The sequence below is a fragment of the Raphanus sativus genome, chromosome 6 (assembly GCF_000801105.2).
Source record: "Raphanus sativus cultivar WK10039 chromosome 6, ASM80110v3, whole genome shotgun sequence".
NCBI classification, from domain to species: domain Eukaryota; kingdom Viridiplantae; phylum Streptophyta; class Magnoliopsida; order Brassicales; family Brassicaceae; genus Raphanus; species Raphanus sativus.
In genome coordinates, this window is record NC_079516.1 from 37585088 (window position 1) to 37609951 (window position 24864).

General features: G+C 33.6%; 1 protein-coding gene and 1 pseudogene across 1 annotated transcript; both read right to left on the bottom strand.

Moving 5' to 3' along the window:
- Window positions 1–10317: 10317 nt before the first annotated feature.
- LOC108808376 (protein NRT1/ PTR FAMILY 8.3-like) lies at window positions 10318–13696 on the bottom strand (annotated as a pseudogene).
- A 133-nt stretch (window positions 13697–13829) lies between these two features.
- Window positions 13830–19539, bottom strand: LOC108812481 (valine--tRNA ligase, mitochondrial 1-like). Its single transcript, XM_018584757.2, has 21 exons — window positions 19370–19539; window positions 19219–19284; window positions 18928–18990; window positions 18678–18856; window positions 18506–18578; window positions 18284–18349; window positions 18116–18199; window positions 17894–17971; window positions 17721–17804; window positions 17479–17558; window positions 17299–17356; window positions 16928–17230; window positions 16673–16843; window positions 16338–16537; window positions 15860–16262; window positions 15490–15741; window positions 14890–15390; window positions 14702–14808; window positions 14506–14605; window positions 14282–14430; window positions 13830–14190 (listed from the first exon to the last, which is right to left on the bottom strand). The coding sequence occupies exons 1-21, from the start codon at window positions 19493–19495 to the stop codon at window positions 14010–14012; spliced, it is 3324 nt and encodes a 1107-aa protein (XP_018440259.2). The 5' UTR covers window positions 19496–19539; the 3' UTR covers window positions 13830–14009.
- Window positions 19540–24864: the final 5325 nt, after the last annotated feature.

A 24864-nucleotide genomic window follows, 5' to 3' on the forward strand; every position in this document is an offset into this window, starting at 1 on the left:
TTGGCTGAAGACTGTGTGGATGCGATAGCTAATTTTGTTAAAGGTATTCTACCTGAGGATAATGTAGCTCCAGGTTCATACTACGAGGTTCAAAAACTCGTAGCTGGGGTTGGTTTATCTTATCAGGTAATAGATGTATGCAGCGATAACTGCATGATTTATTGGAGGGCGGATGATCAGCGGACTACATGCAAATTTTGTGGAAAGCCTCGTTATAAAGATACGAGTGGAAGAGTTCCAGTGCCATATAAAAGGATGTGGTATTTGCCTTTGACGGAAAGGTTGCAGAGGTTGTATCTTTCAGAACGCACAGCGCAACGAATGAGATGGCATGCGGAGCACTCAACAGATGGTGAGATTAGACATCCTTCAGATGCAAAAGCGTGGAAACATTTCCAATCAAAGTATCCCGACTTTGCGTATGAGAGAAGAAATGTCTACCTTGGATTATGTACTGATGGTTTCAGCCCGTATGGAAAGAGTGGAAGACAATATTCTCTATGGCCAGTCATTGTTACACCATACAACTTACCCCCAAACTTGTGCTTGCGACGAGAGTTTTTGTTTCTCTCCATTCTCGTTCCCGGTCCAGAGCATCCTAAGAGATCACTTGATGTGTTTCTTCAGCCACTAATATATGAGTTGCAACAACTATGCGCTCAAGGTGCTGAAACATACGATATTTCGTGTAAAGAAAACTTTCAAATGCGGGCAGTACTAATGTGGACAATAAGTGATTTTCCAGCATATGGTATGTTATCTGGATGGACAACGCATGGAAAGCTATCATGTCCATATTGTCAAGATAACACTGATGCTTTCCAACTAAAACACGGAAGGAAAACGTGTTGGTTTGACTGTCACAAGAGATTCCTACCACCTGATCATCCATATCGTAGGAGTAGGAATTTGTTTACTAAGAACAAGAAGGTGTTTGACAGTCCAGCTGCGGAAATTAGTGGGAAAGGTTTGAAGACACAACTAAGAGATTTTGGTGCAGAAAGGACGCCAGACATCGGTGGACATGCGCGTTTTCCGGTAGATGCTGTTGGAAACCTACATAACTGGCACAAAAAAGTATATTCTGGGATCTGCCATACTGGGAGGATCATTTGCTAAGGCATAATTTAGATGTCATGCATATTGAGAAGAATTTTTTTGACAATCTCATGAACACGATCCTTAACGTTCAAGGTAAAACACAAGATAACTTGAAGTCAAGACTGGATTTAGTCGATATATGTGCTCGTTCAGAACTTCATGTTGATGAGAATGGTAGGGCTCCTTTTCCCATATACCGACTTGATGCAGAAGGAAAAGATGCGTTCTTTGATTGGATTTCAAACGATGTGGAGTTTCCAGACGGTTACGCATCTAATTTGCGTAACTGTATCGACAGAAAGGAAGGAAAGTTTATTGGCTTAAAAAGTCACGATTGTCATGTGCTGATGCAGCGCTTACTTCCGTTTGCTTTCAAGGAACTATTACCACGAAATGTTTATGAAGCAATTGCAGGGATAAGTGCTTTCTTCCGCGATTTATGCGCCAGATCAGTGACTCTTGAAGGTATTGAAAATCTGAAGACTAACATAGCCGTGATTCAGTGCAACCTTGAGAAGATATTTCCTCCCTCATTTTTTGATGTTATGGAGCATCTTGTTATTCACTTGGCAAGAGAATTGGAACTTGGTGGTCCTGTGCAGTATAGATGGATGTATCTGTATGAGCGGTATATGTTCCATTTGAAGAAAAAGGTGAAAAATCTAAGTAGGGTGGAAGGTTCTATAGTCGCACAGATGATCAATGAAGAAATTTCAAACTTTGCTGAGTACTACTTTCCAGCAGAAGTTCAGACCAAAAACAGAAGACCTGCTCGGCATGATGATAGAGGCGAACGGGCAACATACCATGTTACGGTTCCTGACATTTTCACAGATGTTGGACGACTTAGCGGAAAATCAAAGGACCGTCGACTTACTGAGCAGGAGCGCAGTCATTTGCAAACATATTTGCTCACCAACTGCGAAGATGTTCTTCAATATGAGAGGTAAGTTTATTATCTTACAAAATTTTATTTTAACAAATTAACATTTATATCTTAATTAATTACATTTTTGTCATCACAGAATTTTCATGGCAGAAAAGCGGTTCGAATATAGATACGCTACAGAGGCAGAACTAGAAGAAATGAAGCAAAGAGAATTTGCTGGATGGATGTTTACTTATGTGAGTGCCTTAAACAAATTAAAAAATCATTTATCACATATTTATACTCATATATATGTGCTATTAATAGGTGTCTGCTGGTTTGGCCAGAGGTGAAACATTTGACGATTGGATACGCGAGATGGTGGTTGGACCAAACTATGTTGTGAAGTCATATCCGAGATTTTGTACTCGAGGATATGCATTCACAACTGAAAAGACGAAACGTTCGCGTACGACCTATGATGCTGGTGTTTGTTCTGCATCGGGAGATGATGTATACTACGGACACATACATGAGATTTTGGAAATCAAGTATTTGGGCTTGCTTGGATTGCGCTGTACTGTTTTCTATTGTGATTGGCACGACATCACTCCAGATCGAGGTGTGAGAACAGATGCATTTGGTGTTACATCAGTTAATTCGAGACGAAAGCTGTAATATTTTGATCCTTTCATTCTTGTTTCTCAGGCCGATCAAGTAAGTAAATGTTAATTATTTAAAATGTTACAGGTTTGTTATATCAAGTACCCCCGGATAAGGAACAGAGATGATCCATGGGTTACTGTTACCAGACTCAACCCGAGAGGCCGAGTTCAGGGGAGTTCTGAGCTGGAAGACCCACTACAACCAATCACATCCAGTAACTATTTGATTTTTTTGATTTTTTAAAACGTTTTTTTCATTTTTAAAACATTTTTTGATTTTTAAAACGTTTTTTTGATTTTTAAAACTATTTTTATATATTAAAACTATTTGTTTATTTATTAAACTATTTTTAATATATTAAAACTATTTTTGTAATTATTAAACCATTTTTAATATATTAAAACTTTTTTGTAATTATTAAACAATTTTTAAATATCAAAACTTTTTTGTAATCATTTAATAATTTATTAAAATATTTAAACTATTTTTTATATATTTAAACTTTTTTGTTATTATTAAACAATTTTAATATATTAACAAATTAAATAAATAATTGTATATATTAAATAAAATTTATTTACATAAAGGTCTCAAGAGGAACAGACCCGCTCTCGACAGCGTCGTGGTCGTGGTGGTTCGGGGAGCGGCTCCATTTCGGGTTCCGCATCGCCCTACAGCTCCTACCAGACATCTCCCTCTCCATTTCCCTCTCATTCTCCTCCCGCTCCCGGTGTGGCACCCACTCCTGCTCCTGCTCCTGCTCATCCGGCACTTCTGAGAGTTGCGGAGTTTGTTCGACAGCCGGGTCGTGACCATCTTCCATATCTCACTCAGTATCCACGTGGACGGGGTCAGACATGGTAATTAAACCTATTTTTTTTTCATTAAAATTTGATTCATTTTAAATAATTAATTCTTTTTATTAGGTTCGACCGATCCGGGAACGGGATCAGCGGATGGATCAACAGTATGATGTACTCGTCCCTCGACAATGGACATCCGACTTTCACCGACTTTCCTCTCGAGAAGCAGCATATGTGGTTTCAACAGTTTGCGGTAAGTATTCTATTTTTTACTTATTTTTTTAATCTTTAATATTAATTTTCTACTAATTGTGTTTTATTTTCAGCAACAATTCAACTGGAATGCCGATGATACGTTGTTTATCTATTATCACTTCGTCCATAAAGTTATGGACAACTATGGGAAGCAGATGCACTCGTGGAATACGCTTATTCCGACGAAATACCGAGGAAAATGTCCCTCGGTATCAGCGTGTTTTCTTGTAGTGAAGTGCTGCCATGATTGCTAGAGCTTCTGCGATGAGAGGGGAAGCGACGTAATCATGCGTGATCGATTCTACTATTGTGGAATCTAGCGTTGGACCAGAGAAGTTCCAAGCTAGCCCCACCGCTTTGCGGTTCTTATTCCAAGCTGCGTCCGTTTTGCATGTGATGATTCTGGTCATCGAGGAGGCGTTCGTTGCTCTGGGATGTCGATCCCGTTTTACTTCTGGTAAGCTCTTGCTTTTACTCTCTTTGCCTTGTGCTTGGTTCCATTCAAGGGCTAAAGCGATTCCTTTGGTTGCTGTTTCCACAGGTGTAGATCTCATGTTTTCAAAGACGAGCTTGTTCCGGGCAATCCAAATCGACCTGAGTATCCAAGGCAAAATGGCTCCCACTACTCCTGTCGGGGGCAGGCAAACCGTTCCTCTGAACTTTATGAGAGCCTCCGTGAACTCTGTTTCTGCATTTATTTGAATCGTTCTCGATGTTGGGATGAGCTTCTATTGTATGTATTCTTAGGGTTAGATTTTGGAAGCTTAACTTTTAAAAAAAATTTAAGTTTAAAAAAACGTGGGTCTAGTTTTGTGTATATTAAATACTTTTAAAGTTGATTTTAGGTTCTATGAAGTGTTTGTTTCTAATTAGTTAGTTATTTTAATTTTGATATTAGGGATTAGGTATGCAATAAAAGATTTCCGCGGAAATCTTCTGGACGAATAGTAAATTTAGGGTCTAGAAAACTATCAAGTAAGTCATGTAGGAAGTTTTTTTTTGTTGCTTAAATCTCTTATTTTATTTTGAAGTTTTTCTACGTTTTAAAGTCATTTGAATGCTTTTGAATATGCACGTTTTTCATAATTGAGCCAAGTTTTGGAAAACTTACAGTGAAGATTTCTAACATATAATGCACTAGAAGACTTCCTAGACATTTTCTTAAAGTCTTCTCCCATGTCTCTTTTTTATAGCAGATTTGAGTGTTTTGGTAAGTTTATATATCTAATTTTTCTTCATTTAGTAACCTCTTGTTGCTTAAAACTCTTACATTTTTCTCAAACTAAATTTTTCTAACCTCTCTTAAATCTCTTAGAACTTGAAATAAACAAATTTTATATAATTTATCATTTTCTTATCTTATGTCTTTCTCGCTAATTCTTCTTGTTTTGTAGTTTTTAATTACATGGTTCTCATTATCTACTCCTTTAAAGGTAGATCTATTTTTTTTTTGATATGTAATTTGTGTGTTCTTTAAAGGTATATCTATCTATTCTTCCATTCATTTTTCTCTTTTAAAATCATTTAAAGGTTTTTGGATTTGCAGACTTTTTAGATATGAGACAAACTTTAGAAAAATTTTGGGAAATATTTTTGAAAGTGTTCTAACATATAATGCGCTAGAATACTTCCTAGAAGTCTTCTGACGGAGTCTTCTACCATGTCAAGTGGAGTCCAAGCTTGTCTTTTGGAGGGATAATCTATATTAGTTTTCTTTATGATATGTTTTGTGATTCGTATATGTACTCTTTTACTTGTGAATTCTTTTGTAAATTTGAAGAGATATCAATGAAAAAAATTGGTAAATATGTTCATGTCTACAATATTATCTTTGCCAAAAGTACTTGACATTATTGGAGTTATTAATACAATTTCAATAGTAAAACACAATAACACAAAAAATTAGTCAAATTTACTACAACTAAGAGAAAAGACTTCTCAAGTAAACATAGCTGAATTCACAAAATATCAAACATTGCATTAGTACAAGCGGGAAATTTAAAGCGTGGAAATTAAAATTAAGCGGAAAATTAAAATTTAAACGGGAGACTCAAATTTTAAGTAAAAATTTGAAATTTTGAATTTCATGAAAGTTAAAAAGTATATCTTATGATCTAAAAAGAGACATTGAACCATATGACTTGATATTTTTGAAGTTACTTAACCTTTTTGAAAGTTAAAAAACATATCTTAAAATTACTTTAAAATTAGCTCATAATTAAAACAAATTAAGTTATTAATTTCATTCAGTAGCTCCAATATCGAATAATATACATGAATTAACAACAAAATGTTAAAAAGTCTTTATAGTTTTAGAGAAAATGAAAATTTATTAAAATTTGATGTAGAAGATTTCTAGGAAGTCTTCCATTTAGGTCATTTTTGCAATTGAAAATTTACAAAAAAAAGACTTCTAGAGAAGTCTACTCTACAACAGACTTCTTTGAAAGTCTTCTTTTGTAAATATTGACTTACTTTTGTTTGAAAAATTTGAAAAAACCAGAGAAGACTTTCCGGTAAGTCTTCTAGAATAAATATGTTAGTTTTGCAATTGACCGAGTTATATCAAAAAATTGATTTTTTCTTGAAGATGACTTACATGTAAGCTTTCCGGAAGAAGACTTACATAGAAGTCTTTTGTGATAACCCAATGTTTGACCTTCAGAATAAAACTCTTAAAGAAGACTTATATGGAACTCGTCTAAATAAAATTAAATATTTACATGTAACCTGAGACGATTTTCACTGACAGTGAGAAGATTTCCACCGAAAGTTAAAAAGACTTCCTGAAAGTATTACGTTGGAAGATTTTCATGTAAGTTTTCTAGAGAAAGTCAGATTTCTGATACAATTCAGTCAATTGCAAAACTAATATTTTTATCCTAGAAGATTTACTGGAAAGTTTTCTTTGGTATTTTTGAAAAGAAAAATTGTGAACAAAGAAAAGTTGGAATATTTTCAGAATAGTATCTCTAAAAACATACATAAAGTCAATTGCAAAACTAACATCTGCGTTGACCAGAAAACTTCCGTGTAAGTCTCTTAAGTCTTCTCCTTGTAAAAGACTTACACGGAAGTCTACTAGCAAACAAATGAGAAGAAAAAAATCATTGTTAGATCCAATAAGGTTCATATTTAGGTTCTTCAAGCACAAATCACTTTTTAATGAAAGTTATTCACTCGTTTTTGACCAAGAATCATGAACTTGAATAACTCTAGTAAACTTATAAATTTTGAAATAAAAAAGTTGGAATTTTGGGATGAAATAAAAGAGGAAGTGAAAGGAAAATTATTTATGTGTGTAAGAAATAAGAATATAAAGATGTAGATGTTGATTTTAGATGAATTTAGAGTTTGAAATTCTTTGTTCATGGTGGTTGATGTATTGATGATAATGAAATGTTATAAATAAAATAGTAAGATGAGAATGATTGAGTAAAACAACCATTTTCGGGAAAAAAATAAATAAAACTAGTGGTGTTTTTTTGAATAATCCAAATTTTTGGGGTGAATAGGATAAATGAAAGTTCTAAAAAAATCATTGATTAGTTTTGTGTTTAACTTTGAATATTGAATCATTTTGGGGAAAAAACAATATAAATTAACACTAAATATAAATATACATATCACAATTAACTTGAAGTCATGTTATCATTGTTATTATGTCATGTCATTATTATTTTTCCATAAACATTGTGGTGATACACTCGAGGATAGATGTAGCAATGTGAGTAAAATCTATGGTAGCGATGCAAATAGCTAAGCTAAGTAGGAATAAGGACCAAACAAACAATCCTTGATTTTTCTTTCCTTAAAACAAAAATCCTACTATCCCATTTTTTTTATCTCCCTTGTCCAAATATATCAAATTATGAGTTTAACTCAAACAAAGGGACATCATAAATTCATAACACAGAAAAATTCAGTGTTCTAGAAATTGATTTAAGGATGCATATGCGGCAAATCAGACCTACTTACACTGATTTAAAAGAAAAAATCAATTTAGACACTCAAAAAGTTGATCAAGATGCCCGATTAATCAATAATCTTATGTAAAGCACCTAACGGCCGCACAACAATTTATCGAACATTGAAAAAAAATCAAGAGAGTTATGTTTTGGGAAATTTGCCCCAATAACCATACAAAAAACACAAATACACTATCTAACTAAAAACACACTCTCTCTCTCCTTATTTCTCTTCCTATCTCTCTCTAACTTCTCACTACAAATCTGATTTTCTTTTTTTTTTGGTTATTTGGCAAATTCAAGAGAAAGTTTAGGTTCTAGAGGGAGGAGCACACATGGTTGTAATCATAGCAATAAAGAATCGAAAAAAACACAAAAAAAATTGATTGTGTAGGTTGTAATATTGTGGCTGGTCAGAAGGAAGAAGGAGAGGGACAGAGAATAATTATCACCCTTTACAGGCTTTTTAGAAGTTCTCTTATCCACCAATATTGCAATTTTTGAAGAATTCCCTATACAATATCTAAATGCAGAGTGTTTGGGGCGGCCGGTCTAGTGTTTATGGAGCCCCTACACAAAGCTTAAAACTTCTGACAATTCGTTTTTTTCTTCAAAATGTAGACAAAAATAATTAAAAATCAACATTTGTTTCATTTGATCCAGACTGATAATGAGGGTATATATGTGCCCTGGTTCTATATTCTTCTCTTGGAATGCACAACATTATATGCATGTATAAGTTGTTGGAGAAAAACAAATCATGAGTTTTCATATCTAGATAAAGGGTCTGAGCGTATGTATCAAACGTTAATATACAAAGCTAATTTAGAGTCCTGGCCAGCCGAATAATTATAACCTAGTTTTACCTAACAAATGATATCACCGAAGAGAAAATCAGACAACGTACCTAATGTTCGAGGGAAAATGGCAATGTAGTATAATGGGCACTGACTTATGTAAAGAGTTTACCAGAGTGAGCATCAATACATCAAAGAATGAACAGATACAAAATGTTAGATAAACACGAGGAAATGAAAAGGCTGCGGCAAAGTAAACGTGGGTCCAGTAATACTTATTCATTTTACTGAAATCAGATCAAATGTTTGAGAAAAAAAAGAAGAAAAGAAAGCAAAAGGAAGATATTTTATGGGAATTCGACAAAAAAATCATGAACTTTACACGAATTGTCATAATAAATATGAATATATTGGCTGGCCAAAAAAACACCGAACTATATTTGACTTTAAACTTTAGTCAGTAAGTTATCAGTAAAACGACGTCGTTTTGAGATGGAATGAAACGACGTCGTTTTACCTATTTTTATTATCAAAAATATGTTGTTTACGTGGATCGAACCTGAGAACTCATGGCCAAATGACGAGATTTCTTGCCACTAGACTACTGTCACTTTTAAGAATTTCCATAACATATTTTCTTTTATTGAGTATCAAACAAATCTCAAAAATCTAAATTCTTTTAAACAAATTCCAAAAAATCTTAAAAATTCAAGAAAGTTCTGAAAAGTAAAATTAAAATTGAAATTACAAATAATTTTTTTTAAAAAAAAAATCAATGCATTAAAAATTTCAAAAGATATCTAAAATAATTCAAAAAATGCAACGAATTAAATTTAATAATTAAAAAACTTGAAACATATTTTTAAATAAATTAACGTATGTAATATAAAATAAAAATGATATTTATCACACTGTAGATTTTAGTATGAATAATGTATTTAAGATAAAATAGACAAATGATAATTAAGATACAATAAAAAATGATATTATCAAAAACAAAATTTCTAAAATATGATAATAATTAAATGAAAAACATTTGTAGTGTGATAAATATCATTTTTCAATTTTATCTCAAATATAATAATTTATAAAAAATGTATGATTAATGTATTTAATATAAAAAAAACTCAAATGATCTTAGATACATTAATTTTTATTAAAGAAATTAATGTTTTGGTTTTTTTAAATATTTATAATTTCAATTTTAATTTTAATTTTCAGAATTTTCTTGAATTTTTAAAAAAAATTTGGATTTTTTAAAAAAGAATTTAGATTTTTCGAGATTTGTTTGATACTCAATAAAAGAAAATATGTTATGGATATTTTTAAAAGTTACAATAGTCAAGTGGCAAGAAACCTAACCATCGTCTTAACTGTTAGTTAACGGTGTTTTAATCTGGTCGGTTAATCAAAGTTTCTTAATAAACTGATAAAAGTCAACAAAAGTTCAGGTTTTTTTTGCCAGCCTCGAGTCCATGTTTTTTTTGTCTTTCTTACCATGTTCAGTGTTTTTTTTTGCCGAATTCCCGATATTTTATGTATACTTGGCTTATAAAATTGGCAAAGAACTTAAACTGAGGTCGGGACATTCCATTTGTTTTTTTTTGTATGAAAACATTGCTAACTTTCTATTTGTTATCTGTTTTGTTCATCTAGATTCGGTTTGGTTCGTTTTCGGTTTGAAAGTTTTGGGTCGGTTTGACAACAATTCCCACAAAACCTAAGATTTGAGAAAACAACAAATGAATAGACGAATTTCTACAGATAAGTTTTTTTTTTTTGAGAAAGGCATTAATTTCTACAGATAAGTTCTGATCAATTTTATATTCTGATTAGACAACAACAACAACAAAACGAGAGTAAAATTTATAACGCCTTCTTCTGTTTGTAATTAACAGCAGAGAAAACATAAACCGCAGAATTCAAAATACTTAAACCGGCCAATAACCAGAAAAAGTAATCAAGATGTCCTTCATTGAGATCATCAGTAATCCACCCAACTCCACCGTCCTTGGTCGTGAAATACGTCACCACTGTGAGGATCAACGAGCTCAGGTAACTCCCAAACGCATTAGCCAACAGACCCAGTGCACAACACAGACTCCTCATCGACTCTGGTGACTGACCATAAAAAAACTCTAGCTGTCCAACACAATAGAAAACCTCAGCTGCACCGAGTATGAAGATCTGCGGAACCTGCCAAAATACGGTTAAAGAAACAGTTGTTCCTGTTTCCACCACCTCAAGCCTCGCCTTCTCAACGATGGCTGCCGATGCAATACACAAGACCGAAATGACAAGACCTATTCCCATTCGTTGAAGCACGGTGAAGCCATTGTCGGTTCTTGTAATAAGTTTCGCGAGAGGGACGTTGAAACGGTCGTAGAGTGGAACCCAAACGAGGACGGCGACGCAGTCCAAGACCCCGAGGGTCGCTGGGGGGATCTTGAAAGAGCCGACGTTGCAGTTCATGGTTCTTCCTTGTTGGACAAACATTGTGGATACTTGAGCGTGGAGAGATGAGAAGACGATACCTGAAGCCCATATTGGGAGCATTCGTATCAGAATCTTGAGTTCTTCGACCTGCGTAACGGTGCATAGACTCCAAGGACTTAAAAGCTCTCCAGAGTTCGCTTCTTGTGCTGATATAACAGCAGCTTTGTCAAGGTACCTTACATTAATATACAAATATATTATTCTTATCAAATTGTATTTTGTCAAGCAGATCTCATGGAGTGGTGCTATGAATATAGAATTGTAGGCTGTAGATTTATTAGTAAAATTTTCATAATCAATAATAACATAATTATCCATAAAATCAAACTAATGTCAAATTGAGTCGTATACAATATTAGTATTTAATATTTGAAATCAATTTTTAGTGAGTTTTAAATCATTAGTGAGTTTTAAATGTTTTGGTTGGATTATGAAGATTATTAATATTATGAATTTACTTATAGACCTCTATAATCTTTATTTTTCTAATACTGAATAATTATATTATTACAAACGAGAAATATTATACTTATAATCTTATCTTTTTCTTTTTTGAACAACTCTTATAATCTTATCTAAAACCATAAAATCTCCACTGATATTTTTAACTAATTAATAAACTATATATAAAACTTTCAAACACTATCAAATTTCTAAAATCTACCATTTAAAAAAAATTCATTGTTTTCCTTAAAAGAATCCTTAATGTTTAAATAACACTAGAATTGTCATTTTAATACAAATGATTTCAAGTGTCAATTTTGAATAGTAAAAAGTTCATGAAAATCAAAGACATGATAAGAAGCGAAAGGATTACTTGTAATCATCTGTGTGCTCGAGTTTCCTACTTTGGACGACCACGTAGCTCAGGTCTTGTGTTCCAGTTTCATATAAAAGTGTTGGGTCTTTAGGGACTTCGAGATTCATCTTACGAAACGAAGCGATAAGAACTTGACAAATCCGTGTGATGGGACTACCTCTAGGTTTCTGAAGCCTATAAAGTGGCGTGCCAAAGAAGAAACAGATGATAGCTAATCCCATGAAGATAGTAGGTATCCCGAAACCTAAACCCCAACCGATATTTTCTTGAACCAACACTAGACCAGACGATCCAAACGACCCGATGTTGATACAGAAGTAAAACCAGTTGAAAAAAGAAGACTTTCTCACTCGTTCACTCGAGTCGCTGTCGTCAAACTGGTCTGCACCAAAGGTTGCAACGCACGGTTTGATTCCCCCGGTGGCAAGAGCTATAAGGTAAAGCCCGAGAAAGAATGTTATGTACTGAGTTGTGGTCGGTGACGGGCAGGAGTCTCCTATGCAGTCAGCGGGTTTCAGATATGGAACCGTAGCAGAGAGAGTCAGAGCAGACATTCCCTAAACATCATCAATAAAGAATGGCAAATTTTCCAAAACAGCATTTTTAAAAAGTTTATTTCAAAAACAACATCTAATAATAAAAATCTCAAAATAGCACTATTTTGATAAGAAAAAAACAATAAATTATTTGAACTCCTAAACTTTAATCTCATCCCACCCTTTTAATACTAAACTATAATTTCTAATCAATAAATCCAAAACCAAATATAACAAATGTATTTTTAATTTTTAGTTAATACTCCTTCTGTTTCAACGTAATTTTCATTCTAGAATCTAAATTTTTTTATTTTAAATATTGTTTATATTATTTTTTTTACAAATGTTTTATATTCAATTCATTTAATTACTAGTTTTCCAATTTAATTCCTATTATTTTAATTCATTAGTTAATATAATCAAATAAAATAATATATTAATTAAGAGTAAAAGATGAAATTCAATGATCTTTTAATCTGTCTGAAAAAACCTAGAACCACAAATAAAATAAAACTGAAAGAATACTATTTTATATTTTTCTCTCTTGTGTATTAATTTTGTCATAAAACATTATTTAAAGTATTTAAGGGTATTTATAGATAAATAACAAAACAGCATTCAACACACACACTCCCAAAACAAGACTGGTACAAACATAGTATAGATAAGACTTACGATGAAATAAATGGAGGAGAAGCAAGCAATGGTCCAGTATCGACCCAAATAGGCATCGGCTAAGACGGCTCCAATGAGAGGAGCGATTAACAAGTCCCTTGCCATGTTGTGACGTTTCTAGCAGCGGAAACGTTTCCTTGGTGTAGTTTAGTGGTTAGATAAGTAATGAGATTGATAGCAATGCCGTAGTAAGCCAACCGCTCACAACACTCATTCCCTGCACATATTTAAAAGAGATCAGTCTCAAACAGTTCGAGATAGAGAAGACAAAGTCAAAAAAATGATTCACCTAGAATAAAGGGACAAGCTTTCCAGTTTCCGGTTCTGTTCTTTAATGGTGGGTTTCCATTGATGTCGACTGAACCATCTTCAGCATATAGTTTCAGTTCCTCCTGTTATATTTTGAAACTTGTTTAGCAAATGTAACTGATGTTTGTATCCTTACTATATATGTTGACTGAACCTGTATTAACCCTTGTTCGATGAGGAACTGCTCTTCTGCAACGGAGCCCATAGCTTGTCGAGAGAAAGAAACTCCTCTGATCAAAATCACTCACGCTTCTAGCATTTTCAAAATTCTCTATGTAATCTTAGACAATGTTCTCAAGCCCCAAAGTTAAAGGGTCCGTTACAAAACTTTTGTAACAAACTTGATGATAGCATGCAAGCCACGTGCTTAGTTTGTTCTGTACAACAAACCGAATCTCTTCTTCGTCGGTTATTTGTTCCATATGTTTTGTTTTGTTCGCATATATTTACCCATAACTTCTATAATTACAATTATTTCCCTTCAGTAGCCTCCCTGGTCTGAGCCTAATTACGACTTGTGATAAAAACTCCGAAGTGGATACTGAAAATTTTACCAAAACAAAATGGTCTCTTGACGGAATCTGTCCACAACTAATCAACGTTTTGTAATAGTCAAAAACCGGTTCACAATAACATCAAACTTTGTTTCTCAAACCTGAAATGTCTCATATGCTTTCGTGTCCCATGCAGGACAATAAACTGTGACTTTTGTCTTTCACTGTTGCTCCATTTGCTCATTTCCCGTCTCTGCAACGAGACGAGCACTTTCCTTCTCAAAGAAATCGAATTCTTGGAGAATCTTAGCAAGCTTTGTCGCGTTGTCTTCTTTTATATTCGCAGGGACCTTCTCTTCGTACCCAGACGCGCTCATCACCTTCTGCAACTTCTCCTTTTGTCTGATGAAAAATAAGAAAATCAAATGTCAAATGAGGAACTCTCTTTCAAACATTATGTTTTGATTCAGTTATGGGTTTGGATGGACTTTACTTTTGTAGTTCGTCAATCTTGTTTTTGATCTTTTCTTGCTCAGCTTCTGTGTTAATGGCTCTGTTAACTTTGAGATATACCTTAAGGTTCTCATTCACCGTCTCAACTGCAGATCCAGGTGGGGCTGCGTGTTCTCCCTTTAACAGAACCTATAATACCAAATCCCCTTAGAAACAGGAAAATGAAACAGTAGAGAATAAAACAAAGGGGGGGGGCTTGTTTACCTCTAAGGACGATAGATTTGCAAGCGTTCTGATCTCCAACTCATGAGATTTTACAATCTCAGATGTTAAGTTGTTTTCACACAGAGCAAAAGCAGGTAACCTGAGATAAATGTACACAAAAATGACCTTTGTTCTAGAAGAGTAGGATGGTTATAAAAATGTTTCGAAATGTTCATTTTAGTCAAGTAACTCAGACCTTTCATTCTTCTGTTTCTCCAGCAACCCAGCCCGAAGCGCCCTCAGGCACTTCACGCTCGATAAAACGGTTTCCATTTCAGTCTCCGCTTTTTCATTTGTCCAATTCTGGTCACACAATATGGACAGGAAGAGTTAGAAAACGGAACAAAACTACGACAGACAAGTTACTTTAAAAATCTTACTGACCTCTACCGCAGATGGGTAGTCACATATCATAATAGAAGCCTTCCTTTCAGTGTTTTTGGGTGAAGGCAGCCGTTGCCATAGTTCTTCAGTAACGAAGGGCATAAGCGGGTGAAGCAGTCTCAAACCAGTCTCCAGAGATACCCAGAGGGCATGTTGTGCATGAGCCCTCTCTGAAGCAAACGCAGGGTTGTCACCAGCAAAATAAGGCTTGATAGCTTCAATGTACACATCACAGAATTGATATTGCCACCATGCGTATACTGTGTTGGCTGCATCCGAGAACTCAAATGCATTCAGTGACTCCACCGTCTTTGATATTGCCTTGTTTAGCACCGAGAGAATCCACTGGCAGCTGAATGGCATCGTTTCAGGGCTTAGAGTCAGCGGAGGCGAGTAATCATCGCCAAGCCTCATCATCGCAAATCTGACGGCGTTCCACAGCTTATTACACCATTGGCGGTAACCAACCACTCGGAGGATGTCCAAGTTTATTTTGTCAGACTACAAAACAATCAAGAGTAGAGCAATATTCTTAGTTTTACAAGATCAATATAAACTTGAAGGAGAAAATTAGAGGTTTTGATTGTGAATAGATAGTACCTGAGCAGTGTAAGAGACGAGTGCAAAGCGAAGAGCGTCAGCACCACATTCAGAGATACCATGTGGAAAGTCCTTCACTTGTCCTTCTTTGGCAACAACCAGCTCTTTTGGATCCAAGTTACCCTCTTCTAATCTCTTATGAAGAGCATCAAGAGTTACCCCGTTTATTACTTCAAGCGGATCAATGACATTTCCAAGAGATTTTGACATCTTACGCCCATGTGCATCACGTATCATAGGATGGAAATAAACCTACAGCAACGACAACAAATAATGTTTTAGCATACACGTAAAGTCACAAGATAAGACTTGGCATCGAAAAGGACTGATAAGAAGGGTAAGATCAATGTTTAGCTAAAACTTTACGTACCTTACTGAATGGAACATCACCACCTAGTTTCATTCCCATCATAACCATACGAGCAACCCAAAAAAAGAGAATATCATGTCCAGTTTCTAGGACAGATGTTGGATAGAAAGCTTTGAAGTCTTCAGTTTCATCGGGCCATCCTAGAACAGATAATGGAAAGAGCCCAGAAGAAAACCACGTATCAAGAACATCCTGATCTTGCGTCAGTTCAAACTTTTTCCCAGAAAATTTTTCAGCGGCCTCTTTACGAGCTTCTTCTTCGGTTCTAGCAACAACCCAGTGGTCATTGTAAGCACCAACCTCCTTGCGCTCATCTTCCTCTAGAGTGGCATACCATGCTGGAATCCGGTGGCCCCACCAAAGCTGTCTTGAAATACACCAGTCACGTATGTTTTCTAGCCATCTGTTAAGGTCCAGTTCGATTGTTAATAGATGGGGTAATAATAGAACCATAGAGTAAACGACAAATGAAAGCAACCTTCTCCATTCTGCAGTGTACTGCTTCGGTATAAACTCGAGCTTCTTGTTCTCATCATTGATAGCAACATCGAGAGCCTCCTTTCCAATCATGCTGCAATTGACGTACCATTGAGGTTTAATCATAGGCTCAATAACATCACCGGTTCTTTGGCAAAGTCCAAGCCTCATTTCATTGTTTTGGGCACCTCTGTACAGACCCTGGAACATATTTATATTGACGAAACAGTTAAGTTATATCTCTGTAAAAACAACCACCCTCGGGTAACAATATCTTCTCAAACGGTCAATCAATCAAGGTTCTATGATATGTTACGTGAAGTATTAATGAATTACCTTCTTGGTCAGAGCTTCAAGAACTGCCTCACGCGCTGCGAAGCGTGGCATCCCTGTGAAGTCAGACCCGCCATTTGTGTTGATTTTTCCATCATCAGTTAATATGTTTATAAATTCAAGATTGTGACGCTTTCCGACCTCACAATCGTTGGGGTCATGGGCAGGAGTAATCTACAAAAGAGGAATATAAATACTTTGATGCACGAAAAATCAACTAATAGGGGAAGAAATACATCCAAATATATGAGTATGTACCTTAACACAGCCAGTACCAAAGTTTGGATCAACGAGTATACCATCACAGATAATCGGTATTTTCCGTCCATTAAATGGGTGCACAGCAAATTTCCCATGAAGATGCTTGTATCTTGCATCATCAGGATGTACAGCAATGGCAGTATCCCCAAGCATTGTTTCCACCCTTGTAGTGGCAACAACAACCTCTCCCAAGCCTCCCTCCAGCGGGTAAGCAAATGACGTAAGAAGACCAAATTCTACTGGCTTATCATAGCCAGGAATATTTAGTAGCGTTTTTTCTTTGATATCGATATGATCAACCTGCATAGACACTCTCCGCATAAAAAGGAAGCCATCCAATAATCATAGTCTAACAATTGTTGACTTACCTCAACGTCAGATACGGCTGTTCTCAAAACACAATCCCAATTGACAAGCCGAATGTCCCTGCGCAAGTCATAATATACATTTCAGTTAATTGTGCTTTCTTTCAACAAGTTAACTGACAAAGTAAAATGAGCACCTTTTATGTTTTTACTATATTCCGGTTTCTAAGGATTTTTACATACCTGTAGATAAGCCCTTCCTTGTATAAACGTACAAAGCCCTCAGTGACAGCTTTTGATCTTTGCTCGTCCATTGTAAAACACTACACAATACAAGCGTAAACAATATGTTATATAAATAGCCATAGATACAGGTGACGATAAAAGGTCAATTTACATATAAGTTCACCTAATGGCTAAAGAAATCAAACATTGCCCACTTTCTATAACACTTGTACAAGAAAGGTCGGGTCATTGAATTTTACCTCACGAGACCAATCAAGAGAAGCTCCTAGACGGCGAAGCTGTGTCAGAATCGTGCCACCATGTTGGTTCTTCCACTTCCACACCTTTTTCATGATCATAAGTTAACCACAAAGAATTTTAAAACAATGGGAAATGGAAATGATTTATGAGCGTATTTTTATATTCAACTTACTTCATTTACGAATTCTTCCCGGCCAACGTCATGCCTAGTCAATCCCCTTTCACGCATGAGCTTCTTTTCAACCACAACCTAGAATGTACATCCAAATACACAACATAAAACACTGCAAAGTAAAATATTCTACAACCATGCCAAACATGGAGTTCTACACTGTAGAATGAATTTTACTAGTACGGACATGATAAGGAGAGAACAAAGATGTTAATGGCAAACCTGTGTAGCTATACCAGCATGGTCCATCCCGGGAACCCAGAGAGCATTATACCCAGACATCCTCTTCCAACGAATAATCGTATCCTGCATCAGAAAAAAAATCAAGCCGCTAATCATCAGGAGGAGTAATAGAGAGCAATAGCACAAATATGTTAGTGCTAATGAAACCTCAATGGCAGATGTAAGGGCATGGCCAATATGCAAGGCACCAGTCACATTTGGAGGAGGAAGAACCTGCAGAATCATTGAAGGATTAAAACTCAGACTTGTAATTAATAGTTCCAAATGCTCAAGATTTTCTCAGCTGAATTGCGTATTAGTGGAGACAATTAAAAGAAGGTCTAAGTAATCCAGAATGAACGTGAATTCAAGAATCGAATGCGGCCTTACAATAACAAAGGGTGGCTTGGAACTCTTAGCATCCGCCTTAAAAAGATCAGATTTCTCCCACCAAGCATACCATCTGACCAAATCAAAGAATAACAACACATGGGTGTTTACGTAGAGAAATATTTACAGGAAAAATGAACACCACGATCAAAACCCTCTACAACACACTTACGATTTCTCAACAGCAGCAGGACTGTATTGTTTAGCCATCTGTGAGGAGAGCTTTTTCTTCTCAGCAAGAGGAGTTTCAGGGTCCACAAAATCGGCAGGATTCTCATCTGATGCGTCACGTTTGGAACTCTTCTTTGTGCTCTTTTTAGGGGCACTGGTTCCATCTTTCGCCTGTTTTGCCTACACAATGATTTAAGAAAAGAAACTAAGGATGTGGCTTTCATGCATAACAGAAGTTGCTCAGAAAGTACCTTGAGTTCTGCAAGCTTTGCTTTCTCCAAAGCTTTGAGCTTCTTCAACTCCTTTTCTTTGGCCTAATAAAACAATTTTAAGGTACTCAAAAGACTAGTAGTGGATAGCACTTTTGATTCTGATGTAGCAAAGATTATCGATCAAACTTTCCTATCTTAAGAAAACAACACATTTCGATCTATTATCTATATATGTTCTCATCAAATTCAATTTTTCGAATCAAAGTCACTGTGAGAACATTGCATCACTATCCAATCTCTAGGCGGATTGGGAAAAAAAAAGAGTCAAACCTTGTCATCCTTCTTCTTCTTCCGCTCGAGCTCCTCTTCTGTGAGGATCTTCTTCTCTGCTTCAGACTGCGAATTCAGAGAAGAAAAAACAAATTGGATTCTCAGACTTGCGAACAATTCGAAAAAATCACGGGATGATTATCCTCCGTACCATTGTTGCGGAGCCGTGAAAGGAGCGACGGAGTAGATTCGCAGGCGTGAGAGAGGAGAAGGTGGAGTGATGAGGAAATGGAGATATAAATAACGGCTTGGCTCTCCTGAGGAAGAGCAGTGACATACAGACAGAGACCCCCAACGAGATTTGCTTCCTAGGGCTTATTGAAATTCTCTTTTTTTTTATTATTGTTATATATGGACGCTACAAAATAAATAAATAAAAATTGATATAAGATTTGGGTTTGTATGATGAAGCGAGCATTATCGTTTCCGGCCCAGTGGGCTATGGAATTACAAGTGTCTATTCCTCGATCGGAAAAGGGAAATATATAGTATTCTTTGTTTCCAAAAAGAAAAGGAAAAAGGAATTATTTTTATCAACTTACATTTATTAATTAGATAGTAAATATGTGATACAAATACAGACACAATAATAGAAAAACAACAACACATGAAAATAATGACATAACTAATATACTTTATATACAAATATAAGGCTTTATATATGAATACTTTATATTATATAAATTCTAATAAACATTTTTCGTTTATTATTTTATGTAATTTATAAACATATAAAAAATTGATCACATTATTACTATTTCTATAGTTTCAGTAATTAGCTACCATAAACAATAATTATTTGTAATGTTAATTAGCTACCATAAACAATAATTATTTTTAATGTTATGTATATTATTTTGCGACTGATATTAATTGATTATTGACTTATTTTTTCTTTTTAGTTCTAATAAAAATTAAAAATAATCGACATAAACAATAATTATTTGTAATGTTAATTAGCTACCATAAACAATACTTATTTGTAATATTATGTAGATTATTTTGCGAGTGATATTAATTGATATTGACTTATCTTTATTTTTAGATCTAATAAAAATTAAAAATCATCGACCAATAAAAATATAACAACTTTTAAGAGTTCACCTATGATCGACACGCAAACAAAAATCACTTAGGTGACTTCTCAACTAATATATAGTGGGATAGTAGGATAGTAGAATGAGGTTTCAAGATAGATTTTATAAATTAATTTATAAGCTTATATAAATGACTTACAACCTCTTATAATAATTTAAAATATAAGATAAACCAAGATAAACAATTTTATAAATGTATTATAATTTTTATAAATGATTTGTAAAGCATATATAAACTTATAAGACGTTAATAGTTATTATAATAATTAGTATAATTAATATACAAATATGATGTTTAAATAAGAATATAAATCACTATATCGATTTATATAAATTATTTGTCGTTTGTTATTTTATGTATTTTATAAATATAATAATTGATCAACATTAATACTCTTTCTATAATTTCAAAATTTAGTTACCATAAATCATTATTAGTAGTATTATGTAGATTATTTGGAAATTGATATTAATTGGTTATAGACTTACCTTTTTAGAACAAATTAAAATAATTAAAAATTAAAAATCATCGACCAGTCAAATTATATTAATTTTAAGAGTTCACCTATGATTAACACGTAAGAAAAAATCATTTAAGTGACTTTTCAATTAATATATAGTGGGATATAGGATAGTAGAATGAGGTTTCAAAATAGATTTTATAAATTAATTTACAAGCTTATATAAATTAATTTATAAGCTTATATAAATGACTTACAAAATTATATTAGTTTAAAATATATGATAAACCAAGATAAACAATTTTATAAATGTATTTATACTTTTTATAAATGATTTGTAAAGCATATATGAACTTATAAGACGTTAATAGTTATTATAATAAATAGTATAGTTATTATAATAATTAATATATAAATATAATGTTTTAAATAAGAATATAAAATCATTATATCGATTTATATAAATTATTTGTCGTTTTTTATTTTATGTATTTTATAAATATAATAATTGATCAACATTGATACTCTTTCTATAATTTCAAAACTTAGTTACCATAAATCATTATTAGTAATATTATGTAGATTATTTGGCAATTGATATTAATTGTTTATAGATTTATCTTTTTAGAACTAATTAAAATAAATAAAAATTAAAAATCGTCGACCAATCAAATTATATCAATATTTAAGAATTCACCTATGATCAACACGTAAGCAAAAATCATTTAAGTGACTTTTCAACTAATATAGTGGGATAGTAGGATAGTGGGATGAGGTTTCAAAATATTGTAGATTTTATAAACTAATTTATAAGCTAATATAAATGACTCACAACCTCTTATAATAATTTTAAATATATGATAAGCCAAGATAATTTTTTTTTATAAATGTATTAATGAATGTATTTATAATTTTTATAAATGATTTGTAAAGCATATATGAAACTAAAAGACATTAATAGTTATTATAATAATTTATATAAATATATAATGTTTTAAATAAGAATATAAAATCATTATATTGAGTTATATAAATTGTTTGTCGTTTATTGTTTTATGTATTTTATAAATATAAAAATTGATTAACATTAATACTGTTTCTATAATTTCAAAAATTAGTTACCATAAATCATTATTTATAATATCATGTAAATTATTTTACAAGTGATATTAATTGGTTACAGATTTATCTTTTAATTTTAGATCTAATTAAAATAAATAAAAATAAAAAATTGTCGACCAATTAAATTATAACAATTTTTTAAGAGTTCACCTATGATCGGCAAGTAAGCAAAAATCAATTAAGTGATTTCTCAATTAATATATAGTGGGATATAAAATCATTATATCGATTTATATAAATTGTTTGTCATTTATTATTTTATGTATTTTATAAATATAAAATTGATCAACATTAATACTATTTCTATAATTTCAAAAATTAGTTACCATAAATCATTATTTGTAATATTATATAGATTATTTGACAAGTAATATTAATTGGTTACAAACTTATCTTTTCTATTTAGATCTAATTAAAATAAATTAAAATAAAAAATCGTTGACCAATCACATTATAACATTTTTTTTTAAGAGTTCACATATAATCGACAAATAAACAAAAATCAATTAAATGACTTTTCAATTAAATATATAGTGGGATGTACGAAAAACCTTGGCTGAAATAGTTTATGTTTAAACAGAGTATTAATCAATCTGAGGAGTTGACAAACAAAAAAATCAATCCCAGGATTCTACAACAAATTTTGAAAATCAACTCGGACCCATACAAAACAAAAGATGTTTATATCATGAATCAATCATATCGTTTTAAGTTTATATATTAGATATTGAATATCACGTTGGTAGTAGTATTTTCAGTGCTGTGTTCGCGGTTTTATAAAACAACTATACAATTAAGTAGACGAGTTTCAATGGTTGAATTGAATCGAGTGAGTTTTATTGGGTCTAAACAATAAAATGCCGAGAGTTTCAACTATGTGGTTGGGCATGTTTTGTATTGTTATAGACTTGGATACAAACAAACCGAAAGATGCTACTAGACTGTCAGCCAAAGTGATCCAAAAAAAAAGATTGTCAGCCAAACTTTAATTGGTAGCCTTACCTAAAAATCTAAATGAATCATGAGAAATTAACACACCTATAATCGTATGCTTAATATAAATACACAATCTCTGTTTTATGGATCATTCTCGAGAAAACCAAGCAAATTAGGAGCATATGTCTGAGTTGAGTTATCGTAATTTTGAGAATGTCTCAGACCTCAATGTGCGTTGGTTGGACCTAAGTGGACCATTCAAAGTCGAATTTAAAGAAGGAGGCCCCACAAATGATACGATTTCAATCTTTCTAATTTTTCTAGTAGGCCCCGCCGGCATGCATCCTTTCGGGTCCACTGAAATTCGTATGCCGGCAATATGCATTGCAATCGAGACAAAAGACAAACATTTTTCTTTGTCGCACTAATAGATACTATTGTATTTAAAATTAGTGGTAAAATAGAATGTGTAGTGAATTAAAAGAGTGTCAAAGAGAGAAAGTTAGAGAGAAGCGAGAGAGTAGTGTCGGTGATCCCGATGTCCGGTGGCGCGTCCGCGCGTTTGCTGGCGTCGGTGGCTCACCTTTTTCCGTTCAAAGTTTCAGTTTTCTGTTGTGGGTTTCGATCTACTGTCTTTCCCGATATATTAACGGTTATGGGTTATGGTTTTGCGGCGAGAATGCTCGGTTCTACGGTGCTCTTCACGGCGGCAAAGTGTCGTCCTCTGGATCTGTGGTGAGGGTGATGGTCGGTTAATCGAAGCGGCAGTCGGCTTGTGAGTCCAGTTTGCGTTTCCGGGGGGTAGAGGCTCCCTCAGCTCTGCGACCGTCGGCTTTATTTCCGGGAGACGGTGGTACCGGTAGCACCGTCATCGTCGGCTCCTGCTCCCGGGAGGCGGTAGCTCAGATCGTATCGCTCTCTTTGGTTTGGTTTTATTTCCTTGCTTTCTGTAGTTTTATTTTCTTTGTTCTCTCTATGAAGTCCGTTTTCTTCAAAAGTTCTCCGCCTTTTGATCTCACCTGGAACCGCTTCGTGAACGACGGTGGTGATGGATCAATTGTGTCGGTGCCTCTAGTGACTTCATAGTTCTGTGTTGGTATGTGATGCACATGTCGGCTTTGGGTTACGGACGAGATCGCGAAGGTCGTATGATGCTCTCCGGTAAAGGATCCCAGGCGAAGAAGATGCATAGTGGCGTTTTCGAGGTGGTGCGGCGGTGGCCGCAGAGATTAGGATTAGGGTTTCCAACCCTAGAATGGTTGGGCTTGGGCGTGTGGCCCAGTTGTGGTTTTTTGTTGTATTTTTAGTCGGACCGGCTTTTTGGGCCTTGGTGTTTTTGGATTCGTTATGGGCTTTGACTCTTTATAAAATTCTTAAGACGGAAAAAAAAAATAGAATGTGTAGTAACTTTTTTGTTAATAACTGTAAAGAAACTCATACCCTTTCTAGCATCCGAAATATACCGGGTTGTAAATGATATAAATGAGATTTTGATGTCAAATTAAGAAAATAATTAATTTTATGTTTTTATCTCTATTTAATATAATATTTTATTTAATTCTAATAATTAATGAACTGAAAATAGAAGTATACTAAAAACGTTCAGTATTTACTTTGAATATATAAAATAACACTTATAATGAAATAAAATTTAAAAGTTAAAAAATGATATTTACTATAAAGAATAGGAAGCATAAGATTTAAAATAGATAAAATACTTAATTCTCTCTTTTCTAGTTTGGTTATTTGTAGGGACGTATTCAACTAGAAGTTTAAGATAATTTATTTTCAATGACAAACAATTTATTTTCAATAACAAATGTGCTATTATTCAAAAATTAATTTTTAAAAATAATTTAAAATTTAGTATCATTAAACTTGTCATTTTATAAAGTATTTTAAAATTTATTGTTATTAAACCAAATTTAAATCATAGATTTTAGAGTGTTTGATATGAATTTTTAGCTATATAAATTAAAATTCAAATCTCATAGTTTTATACAACAAAAGTAATATCAGATTTTTAAATT